Consider the following 14913-nt stretch of genomic DNA (forward strand, 5'->3'; position numbering starts at 1 on the left):
GAAGTGATTTCAACGTACAGCTATGAGAAGTGAGAAGAGCTGGTTTAGGATGACTCTGGGTATATTGTCTGCATGGCTAAGTGAATGCAAGAATGTATGAGGAAGAGAAGGTGTGTACAGGTTGACAGTGTTACGTTTGTGACATGTTGTATTTGAAAGTTCCTTTGGGACATCAGACGAAGCTATTCGGTTGATTATTTAGATCTGAAGTCCAGGAAGAAGATGAGATACTGAGTTATAGATGTGAGTGTCATCAGCATGGAAGTGATCATTAAAGTTACTGGTGTTGAAGACATTAGCTCAAGAAGATAAGAAAAATAATAGGGGGAGAAGGAAAGCAGATGACCAGGGATAGGGAAAGAGGACACAACAGAGGAAATGGGAGAAGAGTAGAGCAAAAGGTTTGAGCACAAGCCGGGGATGGAGGAATGGAGAAGCTAAGGGCAGAGTGAGTTTTCAAAAGAAGGGAGGATTTACTGATATCTTATGCCTCAGAAAAGTCCAGTAAGAGAGACTGAGAACTATCAGATATTTGACCATAAGGAGGTCACAAGAGGCCCTGCCACATGCAGGTCAGGGCAAGGGTAGCTGCAAATACCCAGGAGCAGAGGTGTCCCCAGTAAGTGGGAGACACAGAAGTGGGAACATCAGATATTGACAAGCATTCCAAGAAGCTGAGAAGTACAGAAAAGGCCAGAGTGAGCTCTAGAAGGAGGTTCAGGGTGGAAGGTGAGTTTTCCGCACAGAGAAGACTGGGATCTTGCCACTTGCCTTGGGAAACAGCTAGTGGTGAGGCAGGGAGTGGCTACTGAACCAAGATGGCAGGAGCATAGGATGCAGGACATCGATGGAGCTTGGCTTCAGGAGGAGCCAGTAGTAGATATGAGTATAAATGAATTTGTAGTTGGAGGGCATTTGTACCTCATAGACTTTATTTTCTCTAGAAAGTGGGGGTCAAAGACATTTGCTGGGAGGGAATGCAGGAGTGGTCTTGAAGATTTTTTTTTACTACTCTGCTACTGTAAAATGACTTGATGCTATGTGGTAGCCCATATACTTTCACAACAGATTAAAATCCTTTAATCTATATGTAAAATGTCTAATATGTCTAGACTTTATTGTGTATAAAACATTCATTATGAAATAACACATTTCCAAATCTACTCCAGAAAAAATTGTACTTCTGTCCGTTAAGAATATTCAACATTGAATTCCTACCCAACATCCTTGCTCTTTGAACTTTATTCTCCTCCCACTCTTCCTCCCTGTTTCATCTGTCACTAAAACTTCTTTTATTTTTATCTGGATGATTTCTCATTGTCTCTTCTATTTATTAAGCTCATTGTTGGAGTGTTTGTTCTCATCATACTTTATTTCCAATATCTTGAAGGACTTTCACGCTGTCTATTCTCACCATTCCTAGCCCATTCGAATGAATTCTTTTCAGGTAAGATTTCTGAATGCCAAGTCTCTCTTCATATATATATATATATGTATGTACACACACACACACACACACATATACCCATATATATATACACACACACATATACCCATATATATACACATATACACACACACACATATATATATACACACACACATATATATATATTTTTTCTTTTTTCTGAGATGGAGTCTCTCTCTGCCACCCAGGCTGGAGTGCAGTGGCACAATCTCGGCTCACTGCAACTTCTGCCTCCTGGGTTCAAGTGAATCTCCTGCCTCAGCCTCCAGAATATCTGGGATTACAGGCACACGCCACCATGCCCGGCTAACTTTTGTATTTTTAGTAGAGTCGGGATTTCGCCATGTTGGCCAGGCTGGTCTCCAACTCCTGACCTCAAGTGATCTATCCACCTTGGCCTCCCAAAGTGTTGGGATTACAGGCATGAGCCACCGCACCCGGTCTCTCTTCATATTTTTAATCAACTGAAAGTAGTTATGTTTTTGAGTTACAAAGATGATATATTCTTATATAGAAATATGAGCCATATCAAGTAGAAAGTAAAATAGTTTCTATTTGTGTGTGTGTGTTTATGGTACTTCCTGAGATCCATCATGTAGAGCCCCAGTGAAGCTGATTGGAAACAGACAATTTGTCTGCTAATCCTGGATAAGAGACCCGGAAGGAACAGGCTGTTTTGTCAGCTTGAACTTTTTCTCTTTTGTGAGTTGTTCTTGTGCAACCCAATGTAAAAACTGCATAACTCTCTTTTTAACTCTAGGTCATTGTAGGGTATAGTTTTTTTTTTACTATAAATTGTTGAAGAATGTGATTCCAGAAGTGTAATGGAGTTGCCTGGCACCTTGCAGATTTAAGCTTCGAGGCTTGCTGTGGAGAGCATGAAGCCCACAGCAGAGCTGGTTCATTTGCTGGTGGATGGGGGCCCACTGCAGCCTCCTAATTACTGACAGACAGAGAGGAGGGGGCAGGGAATGAGAGGGGCCTACCCGATGGCCCTGGGCCTGAACGTGCTGTGCTGTCCTCAAGATGGGAAGCAGAGGAGAGTCCTGGCTCTTGTTCCAGTTCCAAGAGGCAGGGATGAAGCATTTCCCCACCGCTGAATGTGACCTAAGGAAGTTTGTGCTCTGACCACTCAGACCAGCTGCTCCTCCTCCCCAGAGAGAAAAGCACGGGCTCCCCAGATGGGCAAGCATGCATTCCTCATTACCCCATCTCCTGCCATGAGGAGTAGGGGGTGGAAAGAACCTTCTCCCCATCAGCAGACTCAGAGGATGGGCAGGACACAAAAAACTAAGGCTCAAAAAGATGAAGCTAATAATTCAAGGTCTTTCACTAGTGGTTGGTAGAGACTGAATGCAAACCCAGGTTGGTCTAACTTAAAACCTTAGCCTTTAATGGAAATAGACTTCAATCTTTATGGTACTTCCTTTGTTGTAAGCACTCAGAAGAAGGTAATAGATTCATAGTGGCTGGGGTTTGAGAGTCAGCTGTGTCTTATTTGCATATATTGCCCAGGGATTTGTTTGTGGTTTAAAGATTAAAAAGAGAGAGAAGAAAGCCCAGAAACTAGCTTCAGCCACAGAAGTGAACCCTAGCTTAAAAGGAGACAGACATATGGGATTTTTTCCAACTCTTCATCCTTCACCTTCCACCCTTACTACTCTAAGATGACTTGATGCTATGTGACAGCCCATTCACTGGTCTCAGTAAATTATATATAAAGAAATCAATTGACTTGAACAATTGGGATGCTGGCCTATATTACTATATGTATATTATTATTTATGAACTGTATAGAAGCAAAGCTAACAGTTGCTGCCTGGAAAAAAAATGGTGTATCATGTCTAGTATCATGAGTTCTTAATTAGCAGCTTTTGAATTAAAGGGGGGGGGAATATTACTTATTATTACCTGTACTTAAAGAAAAATACTTTGATCGGTGGTTGTTCTAAATGGTTTTTATATTTCTTTCAGATGTCGCCCATTTAATGTGGTTCGAAAGACTCTATGTTTGGCTTCAGTGTTTTGAAAAATACATCTTGTACCCAGCGCTAATTTTGAATGCCCTCACTATTGATGCATTTTTAATAAGCAATCACCGGAGACTTGGTACCCAGTAAGTGGTTAATGGTTTATCCTCATAATGATTTGGGTCACATTTTCAAAATCGAGTGAATTTTCTGTAAACAGTCTGCAGAAGAAGCCAACCTTTACCGACTGTGATTGGCCATGTAAAAATAAGCCATGGTGGTCTTTTACTCAAAACCCACTGGAGCTAGACAGTTATTGTAGAGTGACTGGGGTGCAAATGAAGTTAGATCTGCTTGAAATGATGTTGTGAATAAATGTCAGTAGATTTGAAAATCATCCTGCAGAAGCTTAGTCAGTGAGCCTTAATAAGAAGACGGAAGCACAGTGTGAGTCCAGGATTCCTGGAGTTCTTAACATCATGCTTAGAGCTTTATGAACTGCCTCGTGTCATTTCATTTAGCAAATACTCTATCATTTTGTGCTTGTAGGAAGGGGAAATTAATCACTGTCACTGCTGTCTCTGAATTTATCAAGAGAAGCCTCGTAATTTAAAAACTGGCACAGAGACTTCATACTGACAAGATGCCCATGTCTTTCAAAGCATTAACAATGTACAGTCGAGTTATTGGTTTCATATATTAAAATTAATTCTGAATTTACAACATGGAAATCTCCTTGGTAATCTGTAGATTTGTCATTCTGATGAAAGGCGAAAGTTGCTGGTCAAAGAAGTTGTTAGAGTAGGAGGATGTAAAAGAGATTCTTTCCCAGATTTGCTCATTAGTCACGTTGCTTAAACACTATGTATCCAAGTCAACCCTGATGCATAATCCCAAACATGCTAATTCAAACCTGCTCTTCCTTTCAGGGTGTCATGAGGACAAATTAATTAATATTCTCCAAAGATTGAGCAGGCTAAGATAAAAGGCATTTTAGTAATCTGTTGGACTTTGAGTAGATTCATAGTCACACAAAGCAGACACTAAATGAAATGATCCCATAACCTGTCCTTATTGAACTCTGCCTTCCTTCTAGTCCAGACCTGTTTCTGTCAGACCAGGGCAAGAATTCTATGTTCTTTGATACTTAAAATTCTAGACTTCAAATCCAGGGATGAGAATTAGTCTCACTGGATTTAAAAAAGCAGATGATTGGACTTCAGACCCCTTATACAGTTTAGGTGGGACCCAATCTAGGAGAGGACCAGAATTTAGAACTTCGTGAACTTCTCTAGGGCAGGGATTCCCAGTATGGTACAGTCCTGGTTGACCCTGTGACTCCTCCTGAGAACAAGGCAGAGCCACAGTTTCTCGAATGGGAACACATATTCAAAGCCAGAGTAGCAAAGAAGGTACCAGTGCCACTCTGGGAAATCCAGCTAAAGGATTTAAAGTTTTCCCTATTCAACTTCGGGACAAGGACCTTGAGCTAAGCCTGTGGGGTTGAGGCCAAGTGGTTAGAGAAGGCAGATGTAAGGGCTAAGACTCCAGCAGAGTCAATTAAATAGTTCAGAGAGGGTCCATTTGGAAGTAATATTATTCTCCATCCCCTGTAATTTTTTTCCAGACACTAAAGTCAGAAAGGTGCACCTTATCTATATAGCTCTGAATATCCTCAACTCCCAGATGATAACATCAGCAATTGTTTCACTCAGAAACCAAAGCTGGAAATTCCTTTCTATTCCTGATGCATCTGTAGAATTAAAAACAAAACATTTTTCGAGGTTTCAGGCACCCTACTAGACCAACTATTCTCAAACAGGATAGCATGAAACTCTATATCAGTATCACTTTGAGACCTTTTCTAAACCAGAGAAGCCTAGCCCCTCCCTGTGATTTTTGAGAGCCATTGTACTAAATAGTCACAGAGTGAACTTTTCAACAGCAGGCAATGTTTCTTATTCAACTTTTCAATAGCAAACCACTAGTAAGTGTTAGAAGGATGAATGCATGAACAACTAAGTAGGGGTTTGGTAAATGAATGAGTCAGTGAAGTAGTGTATCTTGTTAGGTGCTTCTGTTTCTTAGCCTGATCTAAGAGGATGCTCTTCATCTGTTCCAGGGCATTGTTCACCAATTGCTACCTCAGCCTTTATAAAACCTTTAGCTAAGTGCAGTATATCTTCACGTAACATCCTGGATAAGTTCTTGAAAACTGTGACTTTAATCAAAACCAATACAAAACCAAATAAAACAAAGTTTACTGTGGGCTAATTAATAGAAACAAGAATTACGTTCCATAGCGTATTTCTGGTCACAAAAACATCACCAAACTTCTAAATAAAGACCAAAACACCTTTAATGTTAAACATTGAAATAAATGTGAATGATACATACATTTAGGAAAGATTAATACAAACAATTAAGATAATTATTTACCCATATATTCCAATTCAGTGTATCCAATGGCTGGAGCCTGTCCTGGCAGCTCAGGGTGCCCAGTGGGAACCCGTGCTGGACAGGATGCCTCCCATCGCAGAACACACTCACACCCACACTCACACTCACTCACACTGGACCATGTCAGCACATCAGTGCACCTACTGTGCACACCTTTGGGATGTGTGAGGAAACCGGAGAACTCAGAGAAAAACCCACACAGATATGAGGACAATGTATAAACTCCACACCGACAGTGGGGTCCTGGCCAGGAATCCATTTTTTTCCCCCATCAATGTTATACTGAAACAACATTGAATGAAGCAACGTTATTTGAGGACCTGCTGTATACAATGATCTATGAGTCATTAATGGTAGCCGTTACTATTGCAATGTTATAAAGGCCATGACCATGAGTCCTTAAGATCTCCCACAGTTTGAACCAGTCATCCCTACTAAACATAAAATGGATGCAGTTCATGGAAACTTGGTCGCAGAAACAGAAAGTTAGATTTGCTTCTCATCTGGATTTTGCCTGAATAACCCAGAAAATCAGCAGTCTCCCATGAAAACCAAAATATCCCTAAGTCTTCAGATACCTTATCATTGGGGTTTCTCCACAGGGCTTTGGCTGTCCCACAGGGATTTTTAGGTTTTTGTACCTTGGGCTGTTGTCAAAGGCAACTGGACCTGAAGTCATCTTTTCATACTGTATTTTCATCCTGGGCATTAGTTGCGCACTGGAAAAGGAAGGCCAGTTATGGAGCAGTGTTCAGCTTTGCTGCAGGAACACAGAGGGCTCTAGGTTGAGGCTAAAGGCAGACTTTCCCATCTGATGTATGCATGGAATCAAGTGCTAGTTTTTCTCAGAAGCAAATCCAAGCCTGCCGTACAAGGCCTTGGGCAAACCTCACCTCACATATCCTGGGGCAAGGTGGAAACAACTGCAGTCCTAGGTCTGAAGGCACAAAAAACAGCAGATTGAGGCGTACGGAATTTCCAACATTGCATTTTTTATGACAAAAATGACAATTTTTTACTTCTTAAGTAACCTCTTTCTGAGATAAGATATTCATAATGCTGATAAGGTTCCTGAGTCCAAGATTCTTCTAGGTTTAGGGAAATTGAGGCATGGCCCCAGTTTTCTATACTGAGCCAGGGAAAGAAAGCCTCTCTTAGAAGTGCGACCATTTTCTAGAAATTTTCCCACCTCTGTCTTGCAGTTGCCAAATATCATAGTACGTTAGAATTGGAGGGAATCTGGTGAAAATGTGCAGTGTCTTTCTTCAGAAAGCCAGGCCCTTCAAGAAGGCACTTGCCTGCTCTCTTGGGCTACACCAGCATGTGAACATTTGCCCTCCGATCTCAAGATGGACTGTTCATTGTTGACCTTATCATCTGGAGAATTGTACACATGACACATACTCCCTACATGGGTAAATAATAATCTAACTCCTTAGGCAAGAGCACTCAGGACTTCAGTCCTCCAAGCAAAGTCCTAGAAGGGTATTTCTTTGCCTGTTTTGCTGAGCTCCTTAACTGAAAAGTCCCATTCCATGGGGGAAAAACACATTGATGATATAATTTTAAACAACAAAAAAGGGAGAGCAGAAACCTTATGTTCACTAGGATGACAAATATGCTGAGAAACATTGGAAGTTAATATGTAGAAATAGAAAAGGCTTTATGAAGATACTGGATTATTTTCTCTATTCAGAATTTCCTATCTGTTGTTATGTCACTGTTCGAATTGGATTCTTTTCTCATGAAGAGGCACACACTGAGCTGACTCTAGCAGGGGCAGCATGTTGCCTGTTTTCTCATTTGGCATTAGGATTTCTGGGAAATGTCCATCATCACTGCAGTAGTGAATTCAGACAAGCTCAGAAGGAGCTCTGTGCCCTTGCTGGAGAACATGAGGGACTTTGAAAAGCATGTGATGGAAAGAAAATGTCTGTTGTAATGGCAAAGACAATGTGCTTGAGAGTCACCCAGGACTGAATTTCCATTTTTGTTCTGCCCCTTTGAGACCTTAGTCAAGTTCCTCAAATTCCTTGATAATCAGTTTATACCCCTGTAAAATGCAGACAATAATGGGGCCCCTTAGATTGGCTTTTTGTGCCTGTAAAGTGCTTAATGAACCATCAATGCTGGAGAAGTGTTAGCAAATGAAACTCATCCAGCAGTGTGCACGCTGTCATTGATTGCATCTTTCTTTTGTTTCCAACAGCTGGGACATTTTTCTGATGATCATTGCTGGCATGAAGCTGTTGCGGACATCATTCTGCAACCCGGTTTACCAGTTTATTAACTTGAGCTTCACTGTCATCTTTTTCCACTTTGACTACAAAGATATTTCAGAGAGCTTCTTACTGGATTTCTTCATGGTGTCCATTTTATTTAACAAGGCAAGTGAATTAGCTATTTTCTTCATTTTAACATTTTAAAGGGGGCTGTTCTCATCAAATGTTTTAAGAGTTTAAAACATTCTTTATAAAAAAATTATGGGAGGATATGAAATTGAATTATACATGTATGTTAAACTCTTGCTGCCATTTGGGGAAAATTGCCCATGGAATGTAAGTATGCCATGTTATTTGCTAAAAATCACTAATTAAAATGAATTAGCCATTAGTGTGACTTGAAATTTTATTACCTTCTTCTCTGTTAACAATCTCATTATAAGATTTCCCTAGATCTTAAAATGCTATGAATTAAAGATTAGCAACCAAATTCTCTGGTCTCTCCCTCCCTCCCTCCCTCCGTCTCTCCCTCCCTCTCTCCCTCCCTTCTTACCTTCCTTCCTGCCTTCCTGCCTGCCTGCCTGCCTTCCCGCCTCTCTGCCTTCCTGTTTTCTTCCTTTTTTCTTCTCTTTTCTTTTCTTTTCTTTTTGCCTCTTGAGATAAATTTAAGGAACTGGTACCCAAGAGCAGGGTCTCTTGGATTATTTCCAATACCCTTAGTTTGTCTGAAGTCAAGATTTCATCTGTCGAGCAACTTCATACATGGGCAATGAGAAACCCTACTTATAATTCAGGCAAATATATGGGGCTTGAACCTAATGTTTAGTTAATGGGAGAGAAATAAAATCCTCTGGATACTTGGGAGTTCTCCATGACCATATCTAGCCCGATCACTGTAATGAAACCTAGGTTTGTAAGCAGAAATAGAAAGAAATTTGGAACAACTCTTGGTAAATAAACTCAGTGATGATACAACCTCTTCCACCTGGTGTTCACACTCACACCGGCAGTTGAATACAGCAGCCATGGGGTTTCTTCTGGAGACTGACTTCAGCAATATCTTTCCCCTTTTAGTTAATAATTTTTTTAATTGTAAGTCTTTCTAAATTTTAAATTTTTTAAATTTTTTCACCTCGTAATCAGTTCTGTTCACCTTTATTTCTATTACTTACCTCTTCTACTGCCTTTCTCTTGGATTCTCTTAGGTAACAAAAATCAAAAACTCTTGTATTGTACTAAAGAAGCCTCATAAGTAATTGCCACCACCCCATCATTGCACGTGAATTTGTTTTTTATTTTAGAGAAAGAGTCTCACTCCTTCACAAACACAATGCCACTCACAGGCTGGAGTGCAGTGGCATAATTATTGCTCACTGCAGCCTCCAACTCCTGGGCTCAAGTGATCCTCCTGCCCCATCCTCCTGAGTAATTAGGACCACAGGCATGCACCACCACGCCTGCCTAATTGTTTTAAAAACTTTTTGTAAAGATAGAGTCTTGCTATGTTGCCTAAGCTTGTCTCCAACCCCTGGCCTCAAGTGATTCTCCTACCTTGGCCTCCCAAAGTGTTGGGATTACAAGCATGAGCCACTGCACCTGGCCCCAATTTCCTCTTATAACTCCAATTGGGCACTAATTTTCAGTCACCTATGTCCCTCTTGTGTCATCTTCCACTGGTTTCTCACTATTACTTCTGCAGCCTGCCCCAATTTCTGTATTTTATTGTAGACCCTGGCCTTGGTCAAACATTTATTTCCTGTTTGCTGAGTTCTGTTTTGTTCTGATTAACTTATCCCATTTTTCTACTGTTCAAATCACAGGCTTCCATAAGCTATTTTCCTTCATTACCTATCAATTTCTGTTATCTCACATAATAAATGTAACATTATATCCTATAATCTTTAAACTATTTGTGAAGTTACTAGAAATTACTTCACTGCTTGCAGGGATAAGAGTTTATCATCAGATGTAAAATGTGGCCTGGCACAGTGGCTCACGCCTGTAATCCCAGCACTTTGGGAGGCTGAGATGGGCAGATTGCTTGAGATCAGGATTTCGAGAGCAGCATGGGCAACATGGCGAAACCCAGTCTCTACAAAAAGTACAAAAATTAGCCAAGAATAGTGGCATGCACCTGTAGCCTCAGCTACTCAGGAGGCTGAGGCAGGGCAATTGCTTGAACCCAGGAGGTGGAGGTTGCAGTGAACCGAGATTGCGCCACTGCACTCCAGCCTGGGTAACAGGAATGAAACCCTGTCTCAAAAAAAAAAAAAGATGTAAAATGTGCCAGAGGAGTTCAATCCTGACTCAGGCATTATTTACATTTTGACATGATGATGTTTATATTCCTTTCTGAGCCTCAGTTTCCTGTAAAATGGAAAATAATAATGCCAAGTCATTTAAGAGGATTTGTCAATGTAACTGAAAAAGCTAAGTAGAACATACTCTCCAATAGAAGGTCATGTTTTTAAAGCTGTATGTAAGTAGAAAAAGGAAGTGACACACTGTGTTCGTGAAGGAATGTGGCCACTTTTCCACACTGAGCTGTCAGTTTCATAACATCTTGTATTAGTGACTGGCCCCAGGTGAACAGAAGAGGAGTGAGGTTTCTTTCTATAAGAGTCCTAGGCGTGGCTTCTAAATAATTCCATACCTGTAGGAAGAAGAGTGGCTTTCATTTATGGGAGCACAGGCTGCCTTTCCTCATCCTGACAGCATTCTGCACTGACAGCAGTCCACTGACAAAAATGTGTGGCTCGAAGTGGGTATCTCACCAAAGGGGCTTTCACAGGACAAAGAAAGGGAGTAAGCATGGCTGTCAGTCGTCCTTCTAGTCGGTGCAGACACTTAGCGACATCCTGTGCAGAATGGGGATGATGGAACCTGACAAGGACCTGATCTAGGCTGGGCGCGGTGGCTCACACCTGTAATCCCAGTACTTTGGGACGCCGAGGAGGGTGGATTACCCGAGGTCAGGAGGGTGGATTACCTGCGGTCAGGAGTTTGAGACCAGCCTGACTAACATGGTGAAACCTCATCTCTACTAAAAATACAAAAAAATTTAGCCAGGCGTGGTGGCGGGTGCCTGTAATCCCAGCTAGTCAGGAGGCTGAGGCAGGAGAATCGCTTGAACCTGGGAGGCAGAGGTTGCAGGGAAATCCCACCACTGCACTCCAGCCTGGGCAACAGAGCAAGACTCCGTCTCAAAAAAAAAAAAAAAAAAAATGATCTAAAATGAAATCCACAACAACTTAGTTGTGCAAGCATTTGACTCACTTTGCCATCATCTTTTTGAAGCACCAATTAAAATATGAATAATTTCAGATAGAACCAGAGTGGCAGCTTTCTTATTTTCTCTAATAGAGGGAACATTAGCACATATTATTTGAATAATCCACTCTTAGGCTGGGATAATGGCTAAGTGTCAAAAAAAAAAAAAGAAAAATTAGTGAGACAAAAGCAAGGAAAGTAGGCGGCAAGTCGGAAAGTTGGGGATTCTGAGTCCTGGCCCATCTCGCCTCCCGCTAATGCCGGATCACTCTTTATCTTCAGAGAGCTGGTGACAATGAGTTTTCTGGAATGAGAAGCACGATCTTATTCTCTGATGAAAAAGAATATAGTGAAAGAAAGAGAGTGTTTGTGATTTTCCTGGAAAAAAGCCAGTGGATATTAGTGACAGAAGATGCTTATGTCAAGGAGAAGTTCACAGTTAAGGTCCCCTATAAAGATTCTGCCTGAAAGTCCTAATTGACAGCTCCTTTTCATTCTGCTCATTTTAATATTTTTTTTCAAAAAAAAAAAAGTCTCTTTGAATGTATTTCCTAGGGGCTTTCTAGAAGGCTCCATTGTTGTGCTTACAGGTAGTACGGCTCTCTGGGACAATTCCTTGCACAATGTGAAATGTTACTTGTCCACTAGACTCACGGAAGTCTTGCTTATGACAGGTCTTGTCCTCTGACCAATGCAGATGTCCTCCAGCCCTTCCCTCAGCCTTGCTCCTGTTTCACTAAATAGAGAATTATTGTTAGCCTGGCAGCCCCCCTCACAGAAGGGCTCTGAGGTTAATGAAGCAACATTTGGATGGGCACTCAGTTTCCTCGGAAGAAAGGAGCTGCCCAAATATAGGACACAGTATTATTTTAAGTTGGTTGCCTCTAATCCTTCAGGCTTTATGGGTAGAAAGGGAGGAGAGAAGTGATTAGTGAGAGCGTGAGATCAAAGCGCCAGGAGACCAAGGAAGGAAACAGACAGCTTCCAGAGGGCCCAGGCCCAGCCCTCATGATATTCTCTACCTCCCTAAGCCCCCAAATCCCCCACTCCCCCTGAGGTCTGGAGGATGAATATTGCCTAGTCTCTTAAATCTGCCAGACCTGGAAAAAAAAAAGGCGGGGGGGGGCAGGCGCAGTGGCTCACACCTGTAATCCCAGCACTTTGGGAGGCCCAGGCAAGTGAATCATGAGGTCAGGAGATCGAGACCATCCTGGCTAACATGGTGAAACTCCGTCTCTACTAAAAATACAAAAATTAGCTGGGCGTGGTGGCGGGCGCCTGTAGTCCCAGCTACTCAGGAGGCTGACGCAGGAGAATGGCAGGAACCTGGGAGACGGAACTTGCCGTGAGCCAAGATTGCGCCACTGCACTCCAGGCTGGGCAACAAGGCAAGACTCCGTCTCACACACACACACACACACACACACACACACACACACACAAGGTGGGGGGGGGGGGGCAGAAATATTGAGTTCCAAGGCTGGAACCCACCAGACAAATTAAGTGCAGCTGTGTATTGAGACGGTGGGTGAGACACTTCCTAGTGAGTGGCGCCCTGGGTTTGCATGTGTGTGGATACGTGGGTGGGTGTGTGGGGGGCGGGGGGTTGAGGGGGTAGGAGTGTGTCCGGAATTGGTGGGTTCTTGGTCTCACTGACTTCAAGAATGAAGCTGCAGACCCTCACAGTGAGTGTTACAGTTCTTAAAGGTGGCGTGTCCAGAGTTTGTTCCTTTTGATGTTCGGATGTGTTCGGAGTTTCTTCCTTCTGGTGGGTTCGTGGTCTAGCTGGCTTCAGGAGTGAAGCTGCAGACCTTTGCGGTGTTACAGCTCTTAAGGCAGCGCGTCTGGAGTTGTTCATTCCTCCTGGTGGGTTCGTGATCTCGCTGGCCTCAGGAGTGAAGCTGCAGACCTTCGCAGTGAGTGTCATAGCTCATAAAGGCAGTGTGGCCCCAAAGAGTGAGCAGCAACAAGGTTTATTGCAAAGAGTGAAAGAACAAAGCTCCCACAGTGTGGAAGGGGACCCCAGCGGGTTGCCACTGCTGGCTCCGGCAGCCTGCTTTTATTCTTTTCTCTGGCCTCACCCACATCCTGCTGATTGGTCCATTTTACAGACAGCTGATTGGTCTGGTTTACAGAGAGCTGATTGGTCCATTTTGACAGAGTGCTGATTGGTGCACTTACAATCCCTTAGCTAGACAAAGTTTCTCCAAGTCCCCACCAGATCAGCTAGATACAGAGTGCCCATTGGTGCATCCACAAACCCTGAGCTAGACACAGGGTGCTGATTGGTGTGTTTAAAATCCCTTAGCTAGACATAAAGGTTCTCCAAGTCCGCACTAGACTCAGGAGCCTAGCTGGCTTCACCCAGTGGATCCCACACTGGGGCCGCAGGTGGAGCTGCCTGCCAGTCCCACACTGTGCACCCACACTCTTCAGCCTTTGGGTGGTCAGTTGATGACACCTGGTGCCATGGAGCAGGGGGCGGCGCTCTTCAGGGAGGCTTGGGCTGTGCAGGAGACCACTGCCCGCGGGGCAGGGTGGGGGAAGCTTAGGCATGGCGGGCTGCAGGTCTGGAGCCCTGCCCCTTGGGGAGGCAGCTAAGGCCCGGGGAGAAATCGAGGGCAGCGCCCGTGGGCCAGCATTGCTGGGGGACCCGGTGCACCCGCCGCAGCTGCTGGTCCGGGTGCTAAGCCCCTCACTGCCCGGGGCCGCTCTGAGCGCAGGGCCCGCCAAGCCCACGCCCATCTGGAACTCTAGCTGGCCCACAAGCGCCGTGGACAGCCCAGGTTCCCACCTGCGCCTCTCTCTCCATACCTCCTGGCAAGCTGAGGGAGCCGGCTCCGGCCTCAACCAGCCCAGAGAGGGGCCCCCACAGCACAGTGGAGGGCTGAAGGGCTCCCCAAGCATGGCCAGAGCGGACGCCAAGGCCAAGGAGGCGCCAAGAGTGAGCGAGGGCTGCGAGGGCTGCCAGCACGCTGTCACCTTTCAGGAGAGCAGTGAGAAAGAATGGTCTCTGCATGTCCCTTCCTGAGACATGTGACCCTCCAACCACACATCCTTCTTCCTCACTCCTTCATTTCCTGGATCCCTTCCCTCTCTTTATCTTGCTTCTTCAGTCATTCTTTTAAGAACTTTTGTTATTCATTGGTGACATTTCTGGTTGTCTCGGTCTTTAGGGTACAGTAAAACGTGCAGATGAGGATATTTGGTTGCCAGGAATATTGATTGTTACAGGAGCAAAGATGACAAATACTCTTTCATGACCTCCCACTGGCCCTGAAAAAGTTCTTAAAAACCATAGTTGGTGGGGCACGGTGGCGCACACCTGTAATCCCAGCACTTTGGGAGGCTGAGGTGGGTGGATCACCTGAGGTCAAGAGTTTGAGACCAGCCTGATCAACATGGTGAAACCCCATCTCTACTGAAAATACAAAAATTAGTTGGGCATGGTGCCACATGCCTATAATCCCAGCTGCTTGCGAGGCTGAGGCAGGAGAATTGCTTGCACCCCAGAGGCGGAGGT

General features: G+C 43.8%; 1 protein-coding gene across 3 annotated transcripts in view; it reads left to right on the plus strand.

Moving 5' to 3' along the window:
* PCNX2 (pecanex 2) overlaps nt 1-14913 on the plus strand; it is a 319512-nt gene that overhangs the window by 154957 nt on the left and 149642 nt on the right. For all 3 annotated transcript variants that reach the window (XM_063671047.1, XM_054479339.2, XM_063671060.1), the window contains 2 exons: nt 3443-3584; nt 8108-8285. In XM_063671047.1, the coding sequence (XP_063527117.1) occupies nt 3443-3584; nt 8108-8285 (320 nt within the window). The remainder of the gene's footprint in view (nt 1-3442; nt 3585-8107; nt 8286-14913) is intronic.

The sequence above is a fragment of the Pongo pygmaeus genome, chromosome 1, assembly GCF_028885625.2.
Source record: "Pongo pygmaeus isolate AG05252 chromosome 1, NHGRI_mPonPyg2-v2.0_pri, whole genome shotgun sequence".
NCBI classification, from domain to species: Eukaryota; Metazoa; Chordata; class Mammalia; order Primates; family Hominidae; genus Pongo; species Pongo pygmaeus.